The sequence below is a fragment of the Manis pentadactyla genome, chromosome 16 (genome assembly GCF_030020395.1).
Source record: "Manis pentadactyla isolate mManPen7 chromosome 16, mManPen7.hap1, whole genome shotgun sequence".
Taxonomy (NCBI): Eukaryota; Metazoa; Chordata; class Mammalia; order Pholidota; family Manidae; genus Manis; species Manis pentadactyla.
In genome coordinates, this window is record NC_080034.1 from 37948767 (window position 1) to 37974070 (window position 25304).

The window sequence follows — 25304 nt, forward strand, 5'->3', positions numbered from 1 at the left end:
ACCCTCGCACACTGTAGGTGGGAATTAAATTGGTGCCATAATTTTGGAGAAAATATTGAGGTTCCTCAAAATTTTTTAAATAAATACCATGAGATCTGTCAATTCCAGTTTTGGTATTTATCCAAAGAAAAGGAAAACTCTAACTCAAAAAGATATCTGTACCCTCAGGTTCACTGTAACATTATTTACAATAGTCAAGATATGGAAACAAACTAAATGTCCATTAATGGATGAATAGAAAAATAGTGTATATAACAATGCAATATTATTCGGGCATAAAATAGAATGAAATATTACCATTTGTGACAACATGGATGGACCTCAAGGGCTTTATGCTAGTGAGGTAAGTCAAAGACAAATACTGTATGATCTCAAAACACAAAAAAAGCTCATAGATACAGAGAGCAGACTGGTGGTTGCTGTCAGAGGTGGGGAAAGGAGAAATGGGTATACTGTGTTGTTTTGTTTGCTTGTTTAAACAGTTTAAATTTCCTTAAATGTGCAAAAGAAAAAACAGAAATAGAAGTATAGTTCACTTTGATTCAGTAATTTCATTCCAGAATTTATCAACAAAAAGCAAAACGTTATCTATGACAGTGTAGGGAAAATGAAAGTCCCTATGGCCAGGATCCTTACCTGACCTGACCCTGAACTACTTGATGATGTGATTGGCCTATGCTAGGCCACTGCTTCCACACCTGTTGGCAATGAGCCATTACTGTTGATGTTACTGTATAAAGAGCTCCACCCAGTGCTCTCTCCCAAGGCAAAGACAAACGGGCTTGCAGCATGCAGACTGCCCCAGAGGCAGACATGATTCCAGCACTCCACCTGCCACAATAAGAATAAAGTTTGATCTAAACCCTACCCCTAACACTCCATTATTATGCGAATTCACCAAATTCCAGACTGAACCTCCCTGGGGGCAATCCCCCTCAGGCAAGACAGATAGCAATCCTAAGTGGCTAATAACCAAGGTCTGGTTTAGCAATTAAACAGTACACCAGGGCTTGGAGATTGCAGCTTTTAAAACTTTAATAATGAGCATTGCAAAACAGGAGAAAGTGCTTACAGTCTTAACAGTTTGCTACTGAAAGTGTGATTCCTATTCCAGTAGCCATTTCCACTGGTTGAAAATGCAGTGTCTGTGCCTCACTCCAGTGACGCAGAATGCATTTTAACAAGATCCTAGGCAATTGTATGCATCTTAAAGTTTGAGAATCATCTCAAATAAGGGGTGGGGGGCAATGCTAACTGCTAACATACAGTTATTCAAAAAGCATATGTATATGTCAACAATTGTTAGGTCACTTCACAAAAATGTGAATAATTTAAATGGGAGATAATGCCTCCTACCCACACAAAGGTGTATTTTATTTTTTGTTGTAGGTCTGTTGCTGGCCTGTTGTTGGTCCTCAATAAATGGCAGCTATTAGGAATGTGACATTGTTATAGGCTTTTCTTTTTTTTTAAATATTCTTTAATGTTCTTGTTGCATCATATTTTGGAAACTTAAAAGGCAATAAGGAAATTAATATACTGTGCTTCCTTTCAATCAGTTAAAGCATGCTTTTCTTTTTGCCTCAGCTATCAGGAAGCATAGAGCTAAATTTAATTCTCAATACAATAATTCCATTAGCCTCACTTTCTGAAATACTTGTTTTTGTTACTATAACTCTTACTTTCTATTTTATTAGCTTTTCTAGTATGTTTCGTACAAATTACCTAAAATTCTTTCGGAAAATAAGGGTCCAGTTACAATAATGACTTCTAGTAATGACTTCTAAATAATAGTCTGTTCTTGCTTGCCAGACTCCACAAAAAGATGTGTTTATGAAATCACTTGCCCGTTTTAAATGATTTCTTCTCTCCTGTTCTTTTTCCACCTCTCAAGACACAAGTGAAAGTAAAGGGTTCCTGTTTGCCCCTCAGTGATGAAGGTCTCAGATACCGCTAGCTTCCTGCCCCCTGCATCATGCTTCTCTCCCAGGACGCACCGCAGCCCCTTCAGCCCAGCCAAGTCCTTCCGCCTCCAAGTCCCCAAGGAAACAGCACCACAGCTCTTCCAAAAGCACGCAGACCACCCTCCAGTGGCGTTACTCACCAACCCTTCAGCTGCTTCAAACTTCCTCTGCAATGAAAAAGAGAACAGTATTTGTTTACAAGTGAGCCCTGTTTTCAGGGTAGTTCCCTGCCCACTACTCCCTCTCCAAACTAGATCAGATTTCTCTGATTCACTCACAAGACAGCCTGCACTTTTTGCTCATAATGTTTATCAGCTTGTAACTCTATATTGCATGATTGTCTCCTTTACCAGACTGTAAAGTCCAGTTTAGATTCCTCCCCTCACCACTGTACCTCCAGTGCCTAATGGTGACGGTGAGTAACAAGCCCAGGAGCTGTTATTGGTTGGGCAGATGGATGATGTAAAAAGTGGAACTACTGGCAAGAGAATGAAAACTTAATCACCTGTAAAGCAGGCATTGTTAGTGCTTTATATACACTATCTAATCCTCAGCACAATCTCTTATTTTTTTGTTAGGATATAATTCACTAACGTAAAATTAACTCATTTAAAGTGTACAACTCAAGACAACTCCTCAAGACAGGAAGAGCCTGCTGAGAGACAGGAGCAGAAAGTACCCTAGGAGGAAAGGAGGTGAATGGAAGTAGTCAGGTGGCTTCCTGAAGGGCCCCCCCCTGGGCCTCACAGGTCAGCTGCAATCATAGCTATGGGGTAGGATTTGGACAAGAGGGGATTGAAACAGGATGGACACATGGAGAACTCCAAGGCTACTCTAACCCTAAGGAGTTCAGTCTCCCACCACCTGCACTCCAGGAGCTGTCAGTCTGCCCCCCAACCTGCCTTTCTCCTCCTGCTCCAATAACCCAGACCCTCTACTCCCCTTCTGTTCCTCTCTCCACCTAGCAACCTGCCAGTGTTACTTCAAGACCCAGCCTCAGTGCTACCTTCCAGGGAACGCCTCGCCAGCTCCCAGGCTGGATCAAGACTGCTGCCTGTAGACCCTGAGAATGCAGGGGGGCAAGACGACACCCTTCATCCCAGAGAGGGTCTGCCATCACCTCATCACTGGCCAGTTTGCAACCCTCCACTGAACTTTGGCCTCTGGAACAAGGGCTGTGTAAGCTTGGTGTCGGTGTCCCCACCCCTTGGCCAGGGGCCAGTCCCTAGGTGACTGGCTGTGAAGAAGCCCACCTCCCTGGGGGAAGGCGAGTTACCTTTTCCATCTGCCTTGTAGTCGTCAGGGAGGAGCTTGTCCTGCCGGTAGCCCAGCACGAAGGCCAGGAAGGAGAGGATGAGCGCGTCTCCGATGCTGAGCACGGCCAGCATGAAGGCCCAGCGGATGGTGCACTGGCCCAGCGTGTACTTGCCCGTCTGCTCCCCACACATGCGCCGCACCTCACTTGAGTCCCAGCCATCCGGGTAGACCAGACAGCCAATCATCAGGCCTGTGGCTGAGGGGTGCAGACAGTGTTGGGCTGGTTACCTTCTGCCTTGCTGTCATCTTGTCACCTCCCTTTTTGTGTCAACAGCCTTGAGAGGCACAGGGGCGGCTCCTATCGTCCTTCTTGTGGAACAGAAGACAAAACAGGATCCAAGAGCTAAAGCCACTTGTCCCTGGGAACCAGCAATCAAGGGCAGAGGCAGAGGGCTGCGCTCCTCAGCCCATGGCAACTTCTGCCAGGGCACCAGGGTCCTGCCAGGCCCTCAGCCATGTCCCCACTTTGGACCAGATGAGGCCCTGACTACCCTGGCTTCAAAGCCCTGGTTCTGGCCCAGAGAACTCCTCACTGCAGAGATGTACATTCGCTCATACCACAGCATCTCTGAGAGAAGTGTAAAAGGAAGCTTCAGGCCATAGTTTAACCAGAAGTATTTTTCCTTTTTACAGCACATAGAATAATGGCATGTCCTATAGCTCAGGTATTCAATGAATTAGATTCAGTGAATACAGAAAGTTTTCCAGCCCCATCTCTGGCTTCTTCCTTTATGCACCTTCCTTTCAAGCAAACAGATCCCCTCACCCTCACCCAGCACAGCACAGTGCAACTGCCCACACTTACCTGAATTCAAGAATCCCCTGGAGTATTTGTTTAAAATGCTGACTTTCAGGTCAAAGCTGGGCTCAGGAACCCATTTTTAAAAGTGCTCTTTCAGGGGGGGGCGGAAGATGGCGGCGTGAGTAGAGCAGCGGAAATCTCCTCCCAAAACCACATATATCTATGAAAATATAACAAAGACAACCCTTCCTAGAATAAAGACCAGAGGACACAGGACAATATCCAGACCACATCTGCACCTGAGAGAACCCAGCGCCTCGCGAAGGGGGTAAGATACAAGCCCCGGCCCCGCGGGAGCCGAGCGCCCCTCCCCCCAGCTCCCGGCGGGAGAAGAGCAGGCAGAGCGGGAGGGAGACGGAGCCCAGGACTGCCGAGCACCCAGCCCCCGCCATCCGGGCCAGAGTGCAGGGTGCTCGATACTGGGAAAACAGGGCAGCAAGAACAGTGAGCGGGCACTGGAGGCTGGGCGACAGAGGACATAAGAAAAGCGCGCGACCATTTTTTTTTTTTTGCTTTTTTGCTGCTTTGTTTTGGCGAGCGCTTTTTGGAAGTCTTAAAGGGACAGGGACCCCAATATTAGGGAAACAGGGCAGAAAGACCGGTGAGCAGAGGCCTGAGGCTGGCACCGGAGAATAAAGAAAAACGAACGACCACCTTTTTTTTTTTTAATTAAAAATTTTTTTTTTTTTTTAATTAAAAAAAAATTTTTTTTCTTGTTTTTCTTTGTGGTCGTTGTTTTGTTTTGGCGGGTGCTTTTTGGAAGTCTTAAAGGGGCAGGGCGGGCCACTTAATCCAGAGGTAGGGAATCCGGGATCTCTGGGCACCCTAACCCCTGGGCTGCAGGGAGCAGGGAGGCCCCTTACGGAGATAAATAGCCTCCCAGCAGCTCCTGCTCCAACGCGACTCCACCATTTTGGAGTAGCTGCCAGAGCCAGGCCACGCCCACAGCAACAGCGGAGATTAACTCCATAGCAGCCGGGCAGGAAGCAGAAACCCTGTCTGCGCGCAGCTGCGCAGCACAAGCCACTAGAGGCCGCTGTTCTCCCAGGAGAGGAGGGCCACAAACCAACAAGAAAGGAAGTCCTTCCAGCCGTCACTCGTCCCAGTTCTGCAGACTATTCCTATCACCATGAAAAGGCAAAGCTACAGGCCGACAAAGATCACAGAGACAACACCAGAGAAGGAGACAGACCTAACCAGTCTTCCTGAAAAAGAATTCAAAATAAGAATCATAAACATGCTGACAGAGATGCAGAGAAATACGCAAGAAAAATGGGATGAAGTCCGGAAAGAGATCACAGATGCCAGAAAGGAAATCGCAGAAATGAAACAAACTCTGGAAGGGTTTATAAGCAGAATGGATAGAATGCAAGAGGCCATTGATGGAATTGAAATCAGAGAACAGGAACGCATGGAAGCTGACATAGAGAGAGACAAAAGGATCTCCAGGAATGAAACAATATTAAGAGAACTGTGTGACCAATCTAAAAGGAGCAATATCCGTATTATAGGGGTCCCAGAAGAAGAAGAGAGAGGCAAAGAGATGGAAAGTATCTTAGAAGAAATAATTGCTGAAAACTTCCCCACACTGGGGGAGGAAGTAATCAAACAGACCACGGAAATACACAGAACCCCCAACAGAAAGGATCCAAGAAGGGCAACACCAAGACACATAATAATTAAAATGGCAAAGATCAAGGACAAGGAAAGAGTGTTAAAGGCAGCTAGAGAGAAAAAGGTCACCTATAAAGGGAAACCCATCAGGCTAACGTCAGATTTCTCAACAGAAACCCTACAGGCCAGAAGAGAATGGCATGATATATTTAATACAATGAAACAGAAGGGCCTTGAACCAAGGATACTGTATCCAGCACGACTATCATTCAAATATGACGGTGGGATTAAACAATTCCCAGACAAACAAAAGCTGAGGGAATTTGCTTTCCACAAACCACCTCTACAGAACATCTTACAGGGACTGCTCTAGATGGGAGCACTCCTAGAAAGAGCACAGCACAAAACACCCAACATATGAAGAATCGAGGAGGAGGAACAAGAAGGGAGAGAAGAAAAGAATCTCCAGACAGTGTATATAACAGCTCAATAAGCGAGCTAAGTTAGGCAGTAAGATACTAAAGAGGCTAACCTTGAACCTTTGGTAACCACGAATTTAAAGCCTGCAATGGCAATAAGTACATATCTTTCAATAGTCACCCTAAATGTTAATGGGTTGAATGCACCAATCAAAAGACACAGAGTAACAGAATGGATAAAAAAGCAAGACCCATCTATATGCTGCTTACAAGAAACTCACCTCAAACCCAAAGACATGTACAGAGTAAAAGTCAAGGGATGGAAAAACATATTTCAAGCAAACAACAGTGAGAAGAAAGCAGGGGTTGCAGTACTAATATCAGACAAAATAGACTTCAAAACAAAGAAAGTAACAAGAGATAAAGAAGGACACTACATAATGATAAAGGGCTCAGTCAAACAAGAGGATATAACCATTCTAAATATATATGCACCCAACACAGGAGCACCAGCATATGTGAAACAAATACTAACAGAACTAAAGGGGGATATAGACTGCAATGCATTCATTCTAGGAGACTTCAACACACCACTCACCCCAAAGGATAGATCCACTGGGCAGAAAATAAGTAAGGACACGGAAGCACTGAACAACACAGTAGAGCAGATGGACCTAATAGACATCTATAGAACTCTACATCCAAAAGCAGCGGGATATACATTCTTCTCAAGTGCACATGGAACATTCTCCAGAATAGACCACATACTAGGCCACAAAAAGAGCCTCAGAAAATTCCAAAAGATTGAAATCCTACCAACCAACTTTTCAGACCACAAAGGCATAAAACTAGAAATAAACTGTACAAAGAAAGCAAAGAGGCTCACGAACACATGGAGGCTTAACAACACGCTCCTAAATAATCAATGGATCAATGACCAAATCAAAATGGAGATCCAGCAATATATGGAAACAAATGACAACAACAACACTAAGCCCCAACTTCTGTGGGACACAGCAAAAGCAGTCTTAAGAGGAAAGTATATAGCAATCCAAGCATATTTAAAAAAGGAAGAGCAATCCCAAATGAATGGTCTAATGTCACAATTATCGAAATTGGAAAAAGAAGAACAGATGAGGCCTAAGGTCAGCAGAAGGAGGGACATAATAAAGATCAGAGAAGAAATAAATAAAATGGAGAAGAATAAAACAATAGCAAAAATCAATGAAACCAAGAGCTGGTTCTTCGAGAAAAATAAACAAAATAGATAAGCCTCTAGCCAGACTTATTAAGAAGAAAAGAGAGTCAACACAAATCAACAGTATCAGAAACGAGAAAGGAAAAATCACGACGGACCCCACGGAAATGCAAAGAATTATTGGAGAATACTATGAAAACCTATATGCTAACAAGCTGGGAAACCTAGGAGAAATGGACAACTTCCTAGAAAAATATAACCTTCCAAGATTGACCCAGGAAGAAACAGAAAATCTAAACAGACCAATTACCAGCAACGAAATTGAAGAGGTAATCAAACAACTACCAAAGAACAAAACCCCCGGGCCAGATGGATTTACCTCGGAATTTTATCAGACATACAGGGAAGACATAATACCCATTCTCCTTAAAGTTTTCCAAAAAATAGAGGAGGAGGGGATACTCCCAAACTCATTCTATGAAGCTAACATCACCCTAATACCAAAACCAGGCAAAGACCCCACCAAAAAAGAAAACTACAGACCAATATCCCTGATGAACGTAGATGCAAAAATACTCAACAAAATATTAGCAAACCGAATTCAAAAATACATCAAAAGGATCATACACCATGACCAAGTGGGATTCATTCCAGGGATGCAAGGATGGTACAACATTCGAAAGTCCATCAACATCATCCACCACATCAACAAAAAGAAAGACAAAAACCACATGATCATCTCCATAGATGCTGAAAAAGCATTTGACAAAGTTCAACATCCATTCATGTTAAAAACTCTCAGCAAAATGGGAATAGAGGGCAAGTACCTCAACATAATAAAGGCCATCTATGATAAACCCACAGCCAACATTATATTGAACAGCGAGAAGCTGAAAGCATTTCCTCTGAGATCGGGAACTAGACAGGGATGCCCACTCTCTCCACTGTTATTTAACATAGTACTGGAGGTCCTAGCCACGGCAATCAGACAAAAGAAAGAAATACAAGGAATCCAGATTGGTAAAGAAGAAGTTAAACTGTCACTATTTGCAGATGACATGATACTGTACATAAAAAACCCTAAAGACTCCACCCCAAAACTACTAGAACTGATATCGGAATACAGCAAAGTTGCAGGATACAAAATCAACACACAGAAATCTGTGGCTTTCCTATATACTAACAATGAACCAACAGAGAGAGAAATCAGGAAAACAACTCCATTCACAATTGCATCAAAAAAAATAAAATACCTAGGAATAAACCTAACCAAAGAAGTGAAAGACTTATACTCTGAAAACTACAAGTCACTCTTAAGAGAAATTAAAGGGGACACTAACAGATGGAAACTCATCCCATGCTCGTGGCTAGGAAGAATTAATATCGTTAAAATGGCCATCCTGCCCAAAGCAATATACAGATTTGATGCAATCCCTATGAAACTACCAGCAACATTCTTCAATGAACTGGAACAAATAATTCAAAAATTCATATGGAAACACCAAAGACCCCGAATAGCCAAAGCAATCCTGAGAAAGAAGAATAAAGTAGGGGGTATCTCACTCCCCAACTTCAAGCTCTACTATAAAGCCATAGTAATCAAGACAATTTGGTACTGGCACAAGAGCAGAGCCACAGACCAATGGAACAGACTAGAGAATCCAGACATTAACCCAGACATATATGGTCAATTAATATTTGATAAAGGAGCCATGGACATACAATGGCGAAATGACAGTCTCTTCAACAGGTGGTGCTGGCAAAACTGGACAGCTACATGTAGGAGAATGAAACTGGACCATTGTCTAACCCCATATACAAAAGTAAACTCAAAATGGATCAAAGACCTGAATGTAAGCCATGAAACCATTAAACTCCTGGAAGAAAACATAGGCGAAAACCTCTTAGACATAAACATGAGTGACCTCTTCTTGAACATATCTCCCCGGGCAAGGAAAATAACAGCAAAAATGAGTAAGTGGGACTATATTAAGCTGAAAAGCTTCTGTACAGCAAAAGACACCATCAATAGAACAAGAAGGATCCCTACAGTATGGGAGAATATATTTGAAAATGACACATCCGATAAAGGCTTGACGTCCAGAATATATAAGGAGCTCTCACGCCTCAACAAACAAAAAACAAATAACCCAGTTAAAAAATGGGCAGAGGAACTGAACAGACAGTTCTCCAAAAAAGAAATACAGATGGCCAACAGACACATGAAAAGATGCTCCACATCGCTAATTATCAGAGAAATGCAAATTAAAACTACAATGAGGTATCACCTCACACCAGTAAGGATGGCTGCCATCCAAAAGACAAACAACAACAAATGTTGGCGAGGCTGTGGAGAAAGGGGAACCCTCCTACACTGCTGGTGGGAATGTAAGTTAGTTCAACCATTGTGGAAAGCAGTATGGAGGTACATCAAAATGCTCAAAACAGACTTACCATTTGACCCAGGAATTGCACTCCTAGGAATTTACCCTAAGAATGCAGCAATCAAGTTTGAGAAAGACAGATGCACCCCTATGTTTATTGCAGCACTATTTACAATAGCCAAGAATTGGAAGCAACCTAAATGTCCATCGATAGATGAATGGATAAAGAAGAAGTGGTACATATACACAATGGAATACTACTCAGCTATAAGAAAAGGGCAAATCCAATCATTTGCAGCAACATGGATGGAGCTGGAGGGTATTATGCTCAGTGAAACAAGCCAAGCGGAGAAAGAGAAATACCAAATGATTTCACTTATCTGTGGAATATAAGAACAAAGGAAAAACTGAAGGAACAAAACAGCAGCAGAATCACAGAACTCAAGAATGGACTAACAGGTACCAAAGGGAAAGGGACTGGGGAGGATGGGTGGGTAGGGAGGGATAAGGGGGGGAGAAGTAGGGGGGTATTAAGATTAACATGCATGGGGGGGTAGGAGAAAAGGGAGGGCTGTACAACACAGAGAAGGCAAGTAGTGATTCTACAACATTTTGCTATGCTGATGGACACTGACTGTAAAGGGGTTTATAGGGGAGACCTGGTATAGGGGAGAGCCTAGTAAACATAATATTCGTCATGTAAGTGTAGATTAGTGATAGCAAAAAAAAAAAAAAAAAAAAAAAAGGGCAGTTCCTGTGTGGTAACCTCCAACGAGTTCTACACAAGGGTATAAAGGGCATATAAAAGTGTAGGCAAAGGGTCTGTTTGTGTTTATACAGAGGATCAAAGCCTAATTGGGCTACCCCGAAAATGAACTAAGATATGATATGAAAAAGAACTTCCAACATCTGCACCCTCTGGAAGACTCATGCCAGAAGATGATCATCAAAAAACCCCAACAAAGATCCACGCACTGCTACAGCTGTAGATGCACTCATCCCACCAGTTCCTGGACCTGCCATGGGAATGAGGAAGGAGATATCTAAGCTGGCCTGTGCATACAGTAAAACAACAAAATTGGACTGGATCTATACTGTTGGAACTCAACCAAGAATTTGGAGAAGTGCAAATTGTAGCGCTCCAAAGTCTTACAACTACAAACTATTTATTGTTAAAAGAACATATGGCATGTGAACAGTCCCCAGGAATGGGTTGTTTTAATTTGTCTGATTTCTCTCAGACTGTTCAAGTTCATTTGGACAATATCCACCATATCATAGATAAGTTTTCACAAATGCCTAAGGTGCCTAACTGGTTTTCTTGGTTTCACTGCAGATGGCTGGTAATTACAGATATGCTTTGGTTATGTAACTATACTCCTATTATGTTAATGTGTGTGTGCAATTTAAGTAGTAGCTTAAAACCTATACATGCTGAAGTTACTCTACAAGAAGATATATCAAAGAAATAATCAATCTTCCCATGTTTTCTTCCGCCTGCTACTTCTATAGCTTTTCTTCTTCCTTCCTAATTACAACCCTTAAATAGAATTCGTGCCTCATATCAAATTTACCGAGTATCATAATTCTTCCAAGTGGTAAAGATACCTCAAGACAAATGCTGGGCATAGAAGCCACAGGGCATAAATATGCAAAGAAGTAAAAAGCTAACTTTTTCAAACAATAAGGCTTCTCTCTCACTTACCAACTTCACATTTCCCTGTATGGCCCCGGAAGATGACTGGTTAGCCAGAGACGGGTAAGATTCCTCAAGGGAGGAACAACCTAAGACAGGCACAGTCGCAGGGGGGCCATCAGGTGAGAAATTGGGGATCAACAGAGGTGAGGCTTAGAACCTCACCCCCCCGTTCTGAGAGAAATCTTCTGCATACGTGGATGTTTTATTGCCCTGGTCTAGCTTGGATTAACACATAATCTACAGGCACACACCTGATCATCTACATGTGCTCTCTTACAACACTAAACTATGTTTTCTACCTTTATCTTGTATCTACTTACCACTTCAGCATTTTATTAAAAATAATAATAATAAAGAGAGAAATGTGGTATCCACATATAAATCAAGTATAAAAACCAAATCAGTATTCATATTTGAACTGACTGTTTATAGTTCATAATGTATGAGCAAAACCGAAAGTTTCTGTGATGACTGCCCTTGTACTGTTCACTATGTAACTTATTCATTATGTAAGAATTTGTTCTACATGTAAAAACTTGTTTGTTATGCCTCAGAAGATTGGAGACTGACAAAAATTAGGCTTGGGGTGGAATAATGATTGTGCATTGAGCATTGACTCCCCTATACAGAATTTTATTGTCGTTAACAACCATTTGATCAATAAATATGAGAGATGCCCTCACAAAAAAAAAAAAAAAAAAGGACAGATTTCCAATGGTAAAATAAATTAGTAACCGGGATGTAATGTATAGCATAAGGAATATAGTCAAGATATTGTAACAGCCTGGTAGGGTGATAGCTGGAACCTAGAATTATGTATATAAATGTTCTACCACTGTGTTGTACACTTGAAACTCATGTAATGTAATACTGTGTGTCAACTACCCTTCAATAAAAAATAATTATTTAAAAAAAAAAAAAAAAAAAAGTGCTCTTTCAGGTGACTCTCTCAACAGGAAAAGCTGTCTGGATTTCAAGCCTAACTAGCTGTGCAACTCCAGAACAAGCTACTTGGCCTTTTTTTTTTTCCACTCACTTTCCTCATATTTAAAATGGGGATCATAATAGCCCCCACCTGTTTGGATTGAAATGAGGTTCAAATGATTTAATAACTGAAAATGTGTTCAGAACACTTCCTGGCACAAACTGGGCATTTCATGAATTTTTGCTGCTATTATCCACCCTAGGCTTGCATTGACTTAATTTTTAGGGCCAAAAATTTTGTTTTCCCCACCTTCCCACTTCTCCCATGCCCTCCCATCAAGCCTACCTTAGCTGCACAGACAGGTGACATAACCCTGGGATGTGCCCAAGCAACTCCAAAGACAACCGCAGGCAGGCAGCAGCCTTCCCTTATCTGGGGCACTTTCCTACCGGGGCACTTTCCTACCCCGGCCCTCCCTTCCACAGGTCTTCTTTAGCCCCTAGGCTGCGCTGTACCCAGCAGCCTCAGAGAAACACCTTGAAGAACCCAAAGTTACCTTCACTGGGCTCAACTTGGTCTTTCAAGGAAGGTCAGCAGATCAAACAAATGCACAGCAAAGTGCAAAGATCGGGGCCCCACCTCCTGACCTAAATGTATCAACCCTGCTTAATTTTGTATAGGAGGAACTCATATAGTTCTCTTTTAGATCACAAAATACTTGATGTACCATTTTTCTCTTGATTTTGACAACAGTTCTGTGAGTAGGCCATGTGTTAATATCCCATTTTGCAGATTAAAAAACTGAGGTCTTAGAGAAACCCAGTGAGTTGCCCAACCAGGGCAGAGCCAAGGCCTGAACTCCCAGTTCCTGACTTTCTGACTTCAAAGTTAGTTCCTCCTTCTCCCACACTAAAGACATTGCTCTAAAGACATCTCTCTACAGAGCTGCATTATTTAGTGGTGACACTGCAGACTTAGTGACAAACTAAAATTGTTTCAGAAAGATACTTAGAGTAGGGGTGAGCCGTCCCAGAGCTCTGGTGAAACCTGTGGCCTTCCCCACTTGGTGCAAGACCAGCCTTTGGTCGAGACATGGTCCTGAGCTTAATGGGGGCAGGTGGGGGAGGTGCGTGGGAGGGCCCAGGTGCTCAGTACATAGGTGAATGTGGAAAGGAGCTGCCCTTCTGGACTCCATTCTCCCATCAAACAGCCCTCTTCCACAGTATCTCCTTATGGGGGCCCAGGGCCTGACTTGGAAACAGGTTATTACTATGGGCTCCACAGTCCTCTGTGAGCACCCCACCCACCCGCTTGGGCACAGTGAGGGTCACCCCATTTGTGGTGTCTCAGGGCTCTAAGTAGAGGTCAGCATGATATTCTCAAGCAAGTTTACTTATGCTTCCTACTTCCATCCTCTCATCTATAAAGTAAGAACAGTAATACCTGACTCACAGCAGGGCTATGAGGATTAAGGGTGATCGAGTATAGAAAAATGCTTACTGCAGTGTCTGGTATATAGTAAGTGGCCAATTACTTTTAGTTGTTACTATTATTATTGACACTGAACTCTGGTGGAAGCAACCTTGGTGGATGTGAATGTCATCAGAGCTGTTCACAAACATTCCAGGTACATAATAGGATTTTATTTCTTTACCCCATCCCTTCTAGTTAGGCAAGTCTGTAAGACTTCCTTTGGCCAATAAAATGTGAGCAGAAATGTCCTGTGCATTTCCAGGCAAGAGCATTTGACTGCAGATGGGAGATCTTCCAGAGCTCCCTCTCCCTCTGCAATGGCGACAGCCAGGTGACAGCTGATGCTCCATCAGCCTGGGTTCCAGAAGAGAACAGTGAGAGCAGAGTGCCCAGCTGGCCAATGAGCATGTATCATGAGCAGAAAAGAAACCCTTGCTTTAAGCCATTAAGATTTGGGTTTTTTTAAATTACTGTGGCGTCACCTTACCCTCCTGACTGATAAAGTTGTTTTTCACATTTTATGAACACCTGCCATGTGTCAGGCACTGTGGAAGATGTCTCTGCATGCATTATACACACCATTCTCACAAAAGCCCTGTGATGGGAGATCCTGTTGCTGCAGTCTACAGATGAGGTTACCAAGACTCAGAGAGACAAGTAACTTGCCCCACCTGTGGTACTAGGAGCTGAGACCACACTCGGCCTACACCTGGCATCCAGAAGCTCAATGAGCATTGCTAAGCTACAGCTCCACATTGCCAAGCTACAGCTCCACATTGCCCTCATCATCAGTCCTCTTTCCCATCTCCTACTGCTTTCCCTGGTCCCAGTTTTCTTGGTGAAGTTAATCTAACTGGTTTAGGCCTCTTCAAATGGATGCCTCTCCCAGCTGCTGGCTGTGGGGCACTCCCCCTCTTCAGCCCTCCCTTGGGCTCCTCTTCCCTTCCCCTGGCTCTGAAGAACGGAAAACGACACCACCTTCGCTCTCCCACAACATAAGTATTTCATGGGAAGCCTCTGCTATCAGTGTCCCCAGCTCCATGACCCAGACAGGATCTGACTCAGATAGCCTGGTGACGCCTCCCCCTCCCAGGACCTCCCAGCACTACCTGTTAGGCAAGTGGCCCCTGTTGCAGGAGGCTGGGGGAGGGGGAGGGGAGCGAATGAAAGAGGGATGGTTTTGTTTCCAGCATCCCACAGCTCTGATACGGAGGACCAGCTGTCAAGCATGCCAGGGCACATTCTACTCCTCTTTGTCACAAAACTGCTGAATATTCATTTCCCATTATTTCTCCCCACTGCCCAAAAGACTTGACTCACCCCTGCCCCAGCCTCTCCCTCAAAATACAGAGACTACAGAGGAGAGAGAGATGGCTGTGGGGGACAAAGGGTGGGGGAATTAGGGAGGCAGCTCTGGAGTCAGGTGAGTAGCCTGAGTACAAGACCTGGAATCAAAAGTTTCCTCCATTACTTACTGTGCTAAAAGACAAGTGACTTACTTGGAGCCTTATGTATAAAATGGGAGGAATACCTACCTCACTGAATCATGATGAGGCTCCTCGAGACGATGTATGTGAAAGCACTTTGCAGATCATCTTATTTATGTAAATGTGTGGCTCAATACAAATGTCTCTAGAATACATCTAATTTCTTGGAAGCCACTGCCTTAATGCTAGCCTTAGTCGCCAGCTCATCTGCTTTAGTCTTGGCCAACTCTTATCCTCTCTCTCAGCCTGAGATTCCTTATCTACTGTTATGGAGTGGGGGGTTATGGGTCTCTGGAGTCCCCTCCAATTCTGACAGTCTTAAGTCTATGTGTTTGGATTCAATAAACATTACTACCATATTAATTCATTTTCAAGGTTTTCCCACATTTTAATATTCTTGAACTAAGACCACATCTTACTTAATTGCTGTTGTCCAGATGGCTCTAACTGCCATGGCCTGTACATGTGTAAACATGTAACTGAGGCATCAAAACTAGTGAAATGGTTGTTAATGACTTGGAGAAAAATTCCAGAAACTATAGTGAGGGCACTTTTAATCATTAGGAACCAGATAGGTAGAGGAAGAGAGTATGAGGGTGGGGAGGTGACAAGTCAGGCATGTTTAATAACTTCCTGAAGTAAGCTAGGTCTTCATAATTGCAGAACTGGCCAAGAGGTCCAGCACCAATGGCTTTTAGTTCTTAAAAGATTACCTCACTGTCTGTCTTGGTGGTATAGAGGACAACACCGGAAATGAACACTCAGACATTGACATCAATGCTTTAGAGTAAAAAAGTGATTTAGTACATAGGCATTCCTCAACTCATTTATTTTGCATATATACACACTCAAGAACAACAGATGGTAAAAATTGGTACACTTAGGTCTGAAAAGGCCCCCTCAATAAGTATAGATAAACATTCTAAGTGATAAGAAAGCTTGTGCCATAATTTCATTGGTAGTGGCTTTTCTTTTGTAATGATACACAAACTACAGTTTTAACTTACAGTTGATGGTGTCTTAGAATCAATAAAATGTGGAATTACTGTGGTGAGGATTTTTATTGAGTACCTGCCAAATGTGGTAGTTTAGTAGAATGAACTCTAGGTGGTCTAACTCCTGTAATTCTGATTCCTGTTCATTCCTCTGTTAAAGATAATACTGTTCCTCATTCTAACCAATGATGTCAAGATAGTTTTCACTCTAGTCTACAGTCCCCAGCACTGCTTCTGACCATCTCCCTAGTATGGACAGCCTGTGCATGGTCCTTGGGGTGCGAAGGAACCAAGGGCTGCAGGACAAGTTCTAGGCTGTAGAGGAGAGAGGACCAGCTGGCCCACGGATCCAGAGGCCTGCCTGGGCCAGAAGCTGGAAGAAGGGGCAGGGAAAGCCTTACTTCTGGGCACAGGTTGCCACCAACCCCACAGAGTTTTAAAAGACCCTAGCCATTACCACAAAAGATCACTGCCTTTTGCTGCCTCAAGAAGGAGTCCTGTAGTTAGGGAACAGAGACTTCACTGAACCACAAAAGAAGGGACTTAAATACAAGATTCTGTGGGAGAGGTAACACTCAACCTGACACTCCAAATCAGTGACTGACCTTAGAATCTCCGTGAAAGCAGTTTTTGGTGGGAGGGAAGGAGTGAGGACAGGGATCCAGGGATCCTTAAAGGAGAAGAACAAATGCCCAGAAGTTGAGAGATGGAGACATCTAGAATGTGCTTGACTGGCAACACTATTTTGCCCCAGGGTTGGGTCTTACTCTCATATGTTCAACAATGGAAGTTTCCTTCTTTCTCCCTCTCCTGAGCAGCCGCTCTGGTGTGGGACCCTTGGAATCAGGACAACTGATTTCTTCTGTGAACTAGCTGTGTGCTCCTGGGCCAGGCACTTCCCTCTCTGGACCTCAGTTCCTTGTCTGCCAGAAGAGGGGATTGGACAATTTGATCCTTACGGTCCTTTAGGTCTCAGCCATTCTAAGGTTCTCTACTTCTCAGAAGCTTCTATAGAACATTGAGTAGGGCTGGGCTAAAGGAAGTCAGCTGAGTAGGAGTAGGAGATCCAGAGCCTCCACAGAGAGAGGGATGGTGCAGTTGCCCCTGTGGCCTGGGGTGGACCCCTGCCTGCCCTCCCATTATCCCTGCTCACCAGCAGCCAGCTGCATCCATGCACAGATCTTGTAGACCGTGGCTGTGTTGCAGACAAAGAACAGGCTGAAGCAGATGATGGAGCCAATGATGAGGAACATGGCCAAGGCCACAAAGAACATGGCAGTCTTAAAAGCTCTAGAGGGGATGGAGGAGAAGTCCAGCGGGCCACCCTTGCAGATGAGCTCAGAGGACAGCACGTTGCCCACACAGTAGGAGAAAAGGCCGAAGTATCCTGCCTGTGGTGTGTTGACGCTATCACCGATCCAGTAGGGCTGGATGAAGAGGGCCATGACCAGCACGGAGAAGCAGATGGTGAGTGTGCCCCACATCACACCCACGGCCCTCGCGTTCCGCACATAGTTAGTATGGTAGATCCTGGCTGCTTCCTGGGCAGGCAGCAGCTTTACCATGGTGAGGGCGCCGTCCCTGGACTGGGGCCTGTGGGCTGGAAGTCGGTGGCTTTGCAGATCGAGGCCCAGAAGGTCACTACTCAGCCGTGTTTGGGGAGGCTGAGGTCAGGACACGAGGTGAGGGCCCCGCCAAGGCACAGGAAAGAGGATGGGACAAGGAGGATGACCTTGGCTTCTTCGGGGAAAGCGTAGCCCAGGGCCCGTGTCCGCGGTGGCCTTCTGCCCGAGTCCTGCCTCCTCTCAGGCCCGTCAGGGTCTTGGGCCCGCTGGCGCCGCCCTGCCCCTCCGCCCTCCCCAGCTCCGAGCTCGAGCCCCGCCTCTCGGTCTCCTCGGAGAGCGCGGCTTCAGCACCGCGGCCAGCGCCTCGCGGCCGCGGTCCGAGCTTGGGGAGCTGCTCACCGGAGCGGGCACCCGGCTCACGCCCCCACCCGCCCCACATCCTCGCCCTCCACAGCGCGGTCAACAAGAACTGGGAGGGTGGGGCTGCGGCTGTCACATTCCTCCCGCTCAGAGCCTGCCGCACGACTAAACCCGCTTCCGGAGCACAGTCCCCACCCCTTCCGAGCTCCCTGGCCGCCCTTCCAGGACTTCCATCCCCCAGAGGCCAGCAAAGCCTTTTCTGGTTGTCTTCTCTTCACTGGTTTCTCTATCATTCAATCAGCAATTACTGAGAGCCTGTATGTGCTAAACCCTATGTTGAGGCTATCTTCTCTAAGCAAGAACTACAGAAATAAAAAGGACAGGGTCCCTGCCCTGGAAGACAGTGAGATATTTAGAAATATGTTTATGTGTATGTACCTTTGTAATGCAGATAACAGAACCGACTACAAAGGGCAGCAAAGAACGTTCCTATGAGCCTTCTCAGACCTTAACGTGTTTTTTGTTCAATACAATGTCTTTCTCCTCTGCTGATATGTTTTTCATATTTCTCTTACCCCTCTTTTTCCAAATATATGTTTCTTCTTTTATAGCAGATACATGTTTAATGTAGAAAAATAATAAAAGTTACATAAAAAAACAAAAATCACTCCTAACCCCAACATTGGGAGCTAAGGAGAGACAAGATCATTTTAAAAACATGGACTTTGGCTTTAGAAAGATCTGGATTTGAGTCATTTATTTAGCTAAGTGACCATCTGTGGACTTACATTCCTGAGCCTTAGTTACAAAAAATGGAGATGATAACAGTATCACATAAGGGCTAAGTAACATAACATATGCAAAATGTTTAGCATAGGCCTCACATTTAAATGTACTCAAAGTTTATTCTTATAATTACTATAATTACCTCTGTTAATATTTTGGTGCATTTCCCTCCTGCACATACTGCTTTACAGTTGGATAATAATGTGTCCACAATTTAGTACCCAATTTTTTTTGACTTAGCATTATACCATTAATGTTTTCTTATATCACCATTATTGCAAAAGCATGCCTTTAATGCTTGTATAATAATGCAAAGCATGTGCATCCCATAATTGTTTAATCATTTCAACTGGAGAATGGATAAACGCTAAATGGAGTTCCATGCACACAGTGGACTACTACTACTCAGCAATACAGAGTAACAAACTACTGAAACCTGCGACCATGGGCATGAACCTCAAAGGCTTTATGCTAAGTAAAAGAAGCCAGACCAAAAAAGTAAAAAACAGCATACTGGGTGATTTCATTATGGAAAAGACAAAAGTATAGGGAAATACAAATCTGTGGTTGCCAGGATCTGGGGGTGGGTTGATTATAAAGGGGCAGTATGAGGGACTTTTTTAGGGTGCCAGAGGGGTTCTAGATCTCAGTTGTTGTGAGGTTACGTGATGGATGCATTTGTCAAACTCATAGAACTTTTCACTGCAAAAGGTAATTTTACTGTGTCAATTATACTTTTATTCTGTACAAGAGAGATTACTAATGTTGACAGGGTGCCAAATCCTGACTATCCAGGAGACAGAGTGTGTGGATACACAAGGGAGCAGGAGCATGTGCAGGAGTCAGGAAATGCCTGGCATTTCTGACCTAATCCTGGTCAGGAAAATGGGCTGCTGAGAAGAACCCTGAAGGCTGAGTATTGAAGAAACTGGCAACCTGAAAATCACTATAGGTCTCACATCCTCCCCTCACCTAAACACAAAGGAGTCTGGATAGTCAGAGAAAAAAGTTACAATTACAGCAAACCCCAATTACAATGTGAGCCTACTTCTTGGGGAAGAAAGGTTATCTGTGGGCTAGACAACCATGAGTTGAATGGAGTTCATGTTTGCCCAGAATCCTTACACTTTCTTTGGTAACAAAAACCCTCTCTATTTGAAGAACTGCCCTACACTGCTCCATGTGGCCCAGGTTGGGCTGTCCCCCTCGGGGCTCTGCCCAGCACAGATCATGGGGAGGGTGTTGGAGGACAGAGCTAAGTCTATCTGAGTGTCTCGGATGGGGAGTTGGAATCTTGAATGGATTCCTGTCTGCTCTCTGCTTTGACTCCAGGGTTGTCAAATTGAGGTTTGTGGCTTAGGCAAAGGAGATGTGTTACCGGAATACAGGGGATTTCAGGGCCCACAGAGGCAGGAATGCAGCCAGCATTGGAAGCCAGCATGGGAAGAGTGTGTGTATGTGTGAGACCAGGACATGGAAATCCATCAGGGAATGAGGGTCTGGCTGCCACTGCGTCTTCCTAAATGGTGGACCCATTCTTCCTCCTTCTGCAAGCCAGCTTTCTCCATTTCTTCATCAGCACATCAGAAAACTGTCTTCTTGGACTTCCCTAGTTTCATATATTAGATCAGTTTCAAGGTGAGCTGTTGGGCACAAGCCTACATACCAGGAGAGGGGCTTGGGTCAGGTGTCCATCCTTTGTCCAGTCCAATGAGGTGGGGAGCAAAGATGGGCTCATTTACTAGCATGGCTTGTGTTCAGGGGTAAATCTTGGAGAATGTGGTTGGGAGACACTCAAGAGGAGTGTGCCACATTTCTAGGTCTACACTATTGTGCTCCAACCCCACTCACCAGGAGGCCTGACACCATCCCAGTCCCTACCATCCAAGTGGTAGGACTTGACCAGGAAGAATTTTGCCTTTTTATTAAATTGAGATAGAGTATATACATTACATACAGTGAAATCCTGAAATCATAAGTGCAGTGCTCGGTGGATTTTTACATGTGTGTGTTGCCAACATCCTAGAACAAGATTTGGAACAATTCCAACACTCCAGAAGGCTCCCTCCTGCCCCCTCCCGGTCAATAGCTTTCCCAGGGTTACACTCTACAGATCTTTATCACCCAGGTTAGTTTTGTCTCTTGAACTTCATATGAATGGAATCCTACAGCCTGTGCTCTTTGTCTGTGGCTGTTCTTACTCCACATTACGCCTGTGAGATTAACCCATGTGACTGCCTGTGAGAACCAGAACTCAGTCTTTTTGAGGGGAAAAACCCAAAGCAAAACACTCTTCAGACTGGGGAAAGGATGGTTGAACCTCATGAGGTTTTGATACAAAAAGTACATAATTAATTCTTGCTTACATTTGGAAGCCAAAATATTGTCAAACTTCTCTTTGCTGCACTCTTTATTTGTACGGAAAAACGCCATTCTCCTCTGGGAAGTTGGCTGTGAGCAGCTGGAGACAGGACTGATGCATTTTTCACAGCTCCATTAACAGATAGAAATAGCTCCTCGGGTTTCTGGCTTCTTCCCCAGCCTCCAGGTCTTGATTTGGGGGAAGGGACCTAGAATTACCCTCCCTGTGGCTCAGCTCCAGGAGGACCGCAGCAGGGGAGGGAGCGTGTGGAAGGGAGGGGCCAGAATGAGCACAGGGGGAAAAGTGGATTTAAATGCCAAGTTCCACAGAAATAAGAGAAGCTAGTATTCTTTTAATCAGTGGTATTTCTGTGTCTGGAATTGAGTGGGTTTCTCTCCTTTTAAGGGTCTCCTCGCTGGTTCTGCCAGCTGGTCCCTGTATTCCACCATTCAGCGGCAGAGGGAGAAGGGAAGGGGTTGTTATTAAACAGGATGAGCACCCACTACACGCCCGGCGGTTCCGTATACATTGTCTTACTCAATCCTGACTTTATGAAGGAGCCATAATCCTCATTGAGCAGATGAGGAAAAAGAGGCTCAGGGATCTGACAAATTCAAATTACTTGTCCAGGGTCATGTAGCTAGTTAGTGCTGAGTTTTGAAGCCAAGTCTGTCTGGATCAAAACTACACTTGAGGCAACCCACCACCCTGAGGTCTCCGCAGGAGAGACATATTCCACCTCCTGCTTGGGTAGCTCCTGGCTGCAGGAAGGGTCGCTGGCTGCAGTGTCCAGTCCTACAGAGAAAGCTGCTCTGGTCCCACACCTGAGCACACTCAGACAGCTGCGTCCTTCCCAGCCTCCAGCCCCCGGGCCCTCTGGGGCTCACGAGACCTCCCGTTCTCTGCCAGGACTATTGACGGCACACACTCACAGGGCCTTGGGTTGGGGACAGCCGTTTACTGAAGAGGTGGGCCTTTCATGCTGGAACTGCAGATACTGAGCGAAGCAGAAGGGGAATGGAGAAGGACCTCTGGAGGGGCCCCGAGATCACTCCTGGAGACAGCCCTGGGTGTGTGTGGGGGGTACACCCAAGGCGAGACACACATCCACTGGCCAGGGGTCACAGAGCTGCTCTGCCCCAGAGACCCCGGCCAGATACCTGGATTGGGGGTGGGGCTGAAAGCAGGGCCCAGACTGCAGTGAGGCAAGAGAGGTGCCCATCAAAATCTAAGGAGGTGCTCACACCCTAGACCCCTCTTTTGCCTCCCCCGAGTCCCCGCCCCGCCGAGACTGCAGAGGCAGTAGAGGGGGACACAGCAAGAGCAATGCAGCTGTAACCCCTACTGCTCATGTGCCGAGCCGTGTGCTAAGCACAAGCACGTTCTCTCTCTCTCTCTCTCTCTCTCTCTCTCTCTCTCTATATATATATATATATATATATAACATATGTTAATTTACTTAACCCTCACAACTCTTGAAGTTATCTTCAGTTAACAAATAAGGAGACTGAGACTCAGAACAGATAATTTGCCCGACTACTAACCCGTACAGGTAAGTGTCCTGGAGGCCACACTCTTAACCATGACATCATGTCACCACCACCATCCCCCCAGCACAGAAAAGGTACCAGGTGCCGAGGTGCCACACACTTTATCAGAACACACGCCTCCCCAGCAGATTGGCCGCAGCTGGGCCTCTGCTCGTGGCAGGCCCTTCGGGATCACGACGTGAGTCACATGTGGCCAAGGCCCCTTTTATAGCCTCACCAGCCCTGCTGGCCCTGCCGTTTGCCACCTGACCTGCTGGCTGCTGCCGACCAGCTGTGCCCATTCATCATGGAGAAGGTCCTCGTCCTTCTGCTTGTTGCCTTCACAGTGGCCTATGCAGTTCCCGACCCCCGGGGACTCATTATCCTGCTGGTAAGAGGGTCTTCAGGGGAGGAGTCATCTAAACCCCACGGTGGGGATTTTTTAAGCTTGGATTTACACCTCTGATGTCCCTGCCCAGGGCTGCCTGGGGGCTGGGATGTGAGGCATCTCTCTCCTTATTGGCTTGCAGTCCTGTGCCTCTTCCCCAGGGTCCCGGAAAAGGGCTGATGAGCCCGTGGTTTAACCTGGTTTGGGGAGCTTTCTGAAAATCACAGCCCTAATCTCCCACCCTGGAAACCTCGGCTCAAGTCCAGTCATTTAAAAAGCTCCCCAGTTGTTCTGCCTGTGACTAGAATGGCACGTGGGCTGGAGTTCCAAATGCCTCGGGAATAGTTGCTCATTTAGTCCTCACAAACCACACGAGATAGGTACTGTTACAACTCACCCCATTTTCAGACAAGAGTGCAGAGAAAGCAACCTGCCTAAGGTCACACAGCTGGTGAGTGCAGAGTGGGGATCAGAGGCCAGGCCAGCAGCTCCAGAGCCAGGCTTTACCGCTGGCCCACACTTCCTCTCCAGCGAGGGCACCGGGAACACCCTTTGCGGCCACCCACCCAGTCCAAAGGTTCCTCACTCAGGACCACTCCGGGTTGGAGGGGCCAAGATTCACTTAAGATTATATATAAAAGTCAGTTGGGGGAGATGGTCCTCAACATTCCCAGGCTCCTCAAGGGAGTGGGACCCAGGACAATTTGGACACCCTGTTTGGGGGCCACATGTGCAAATTCCGTGGGAACACTGAGGCATAGGGTGGGGCAGCGACTTGCCCAGAGCCACTCAGGGAGTTGGCAATGCAGCTGGTACTAGAGCCCAGGCATCCTGCTCCCCAGCCCAGGGCTGCTTCTCTGGCACCAGGCGCCTGCTTCTCACGTGTGGGGGGGCTGGGGCAGGCGCTGGGCAGGCAGGCCGCCAGACCCAGGGGTCGCTTTCTTTTACACACACCCCCACCAGGGGGTCCCTGTCAGCGGTACGGGGGTGGGGGTCTGGGTGGAGAGGGGGCCGAGGGTAAGGGGCTGCGGGCTGACTGGCTACCCGGCAGGATGAGGGCGAGCTCTGCCTGAACAGCATCCAGTGCAAGAGCAGTTGCTGCCACCGAGAAAGCGGGCTGAGCCTGGCCCGCTGCGCGCCCGAGGCCAGCGAGAACAGCGAGTGCTCCGCCAAGGTGCGTGCGGAGGGGCTGGGCAGGGAGGGTGGATGGAGGGGGATGGGCAGCTCAGAGGAGGAGGGCCCTCGAGGTTTGGGGAGGGATCAGGGAGGAGGGTCACCCTGGACATCAAATGTTGAGGGGATGAAGAGAGCGAGGGCCGCAGGCTTCAAAGCACTTCCCCATCCCAGCCTCTCTCTTGGCCCTCACAACTGACCGGATGGTGAGATGCATGGGGGCAGGGATGTGTTTTCCCCATTTCATGGCTGTGTGAATAGAGGATCCCAGAGAGATCAAGTTTGTAAGAGCAGATGAGCCAGAGTGGGAACCAGAACCCGGGTCCTCCAGGCCACAGTGCTCCCGGGGAAGCAGTCAGGCGAAGCAGCGTCTGAAAGGATTGGCCTGCTGGTTATTGGGTTGGGCAGGGCACAACGTAGCCATCCACAGCCCGTGTCGTCACTGGCCCTGTGTCTCCGCAGACGCTCTATGGGGTTTATTACAAGTGTCCGTGTGAGCGGGGCTTGACCTGCGAAGTGGACAAGACCATCGTGGGCTCCATCACCAACACCAACTTTGGCATCTGCCTTGATGCTGGACGTTCCTTGACTGAAACCTCCCACTAGCCCCGCCCCAGCCACGGCATGACGAAGGATGCTCCTCTCCACCCTCTCCCCTTGACCAGCACCTCCATTTTCTGATGGGGTTCTTGGCAATTAAAACCCTTCCTGCAAACCTCCTCCAGGTTCCTGGATGTTCTTGCTGAGCCAGTGTTTTCCTTGATGTTACATCAAGCCTTTGCCCCAACAGCGCAGATGTTAAACAGGTCAGAGGAAGGAGGGATGGGTCTGGAGCCAGGCAGGACAGGGCTGGACACACTGGAG

At 46.1% G+C, this 25304-nt stretch overlaps 2 protein-coding genes across 2 annotated transcripts; one reads left to right on the forward strand and one right to left on the reverse strand.

Moving 5' to 3' along the window:
- Window positions 1–404: 404 nt before the first annotated feature.
- LOC118917212 (LHFPL tetraspan subfamily member 5 protein) lies at window positions 405–17861 on the reverse strand. Its single transcript, XM_057494017.1, has 3 exons — window positions 17431–17861; window positions 3241–3477; window positions 405–2131 (listed from the first exon to the last, which is right to left on the reverse strand). Exons 1-3 carry the CDS (start codon window positions 17840–17842, stop codon window positions 2121–2123), a joined length of 660 nt encoding a protein of 219 aa, XP_057350000.1. The 5' UTR covers window positions 17843–17861; the 3' UTR covers window positions 405–2120.
- Window positions 17862–23106: 5245 nt separating this feature from the next.
- LOC118917213 (colipase) lies at window positions 23107–25047 on the forward strand. The gene is made up of 3 exons (XM_036894741.2): window positions 23107–23270; window positions 24319–24441; window positions 24903–25047. The coding sequence occupies exons 1-3, from the start codon at window positions 23187–23189 to the stop codon at window positions 25044–25046; spliced, it is 351 nt and encodes a 116-aa protein (XP_036750636.2). The 5' UTR covers window positions 23107–23186; the 3' UTR covers window position 25047.
- The last annotated feature ends 257 nt before the right edge of the window (window positions 25048–25304 follow it).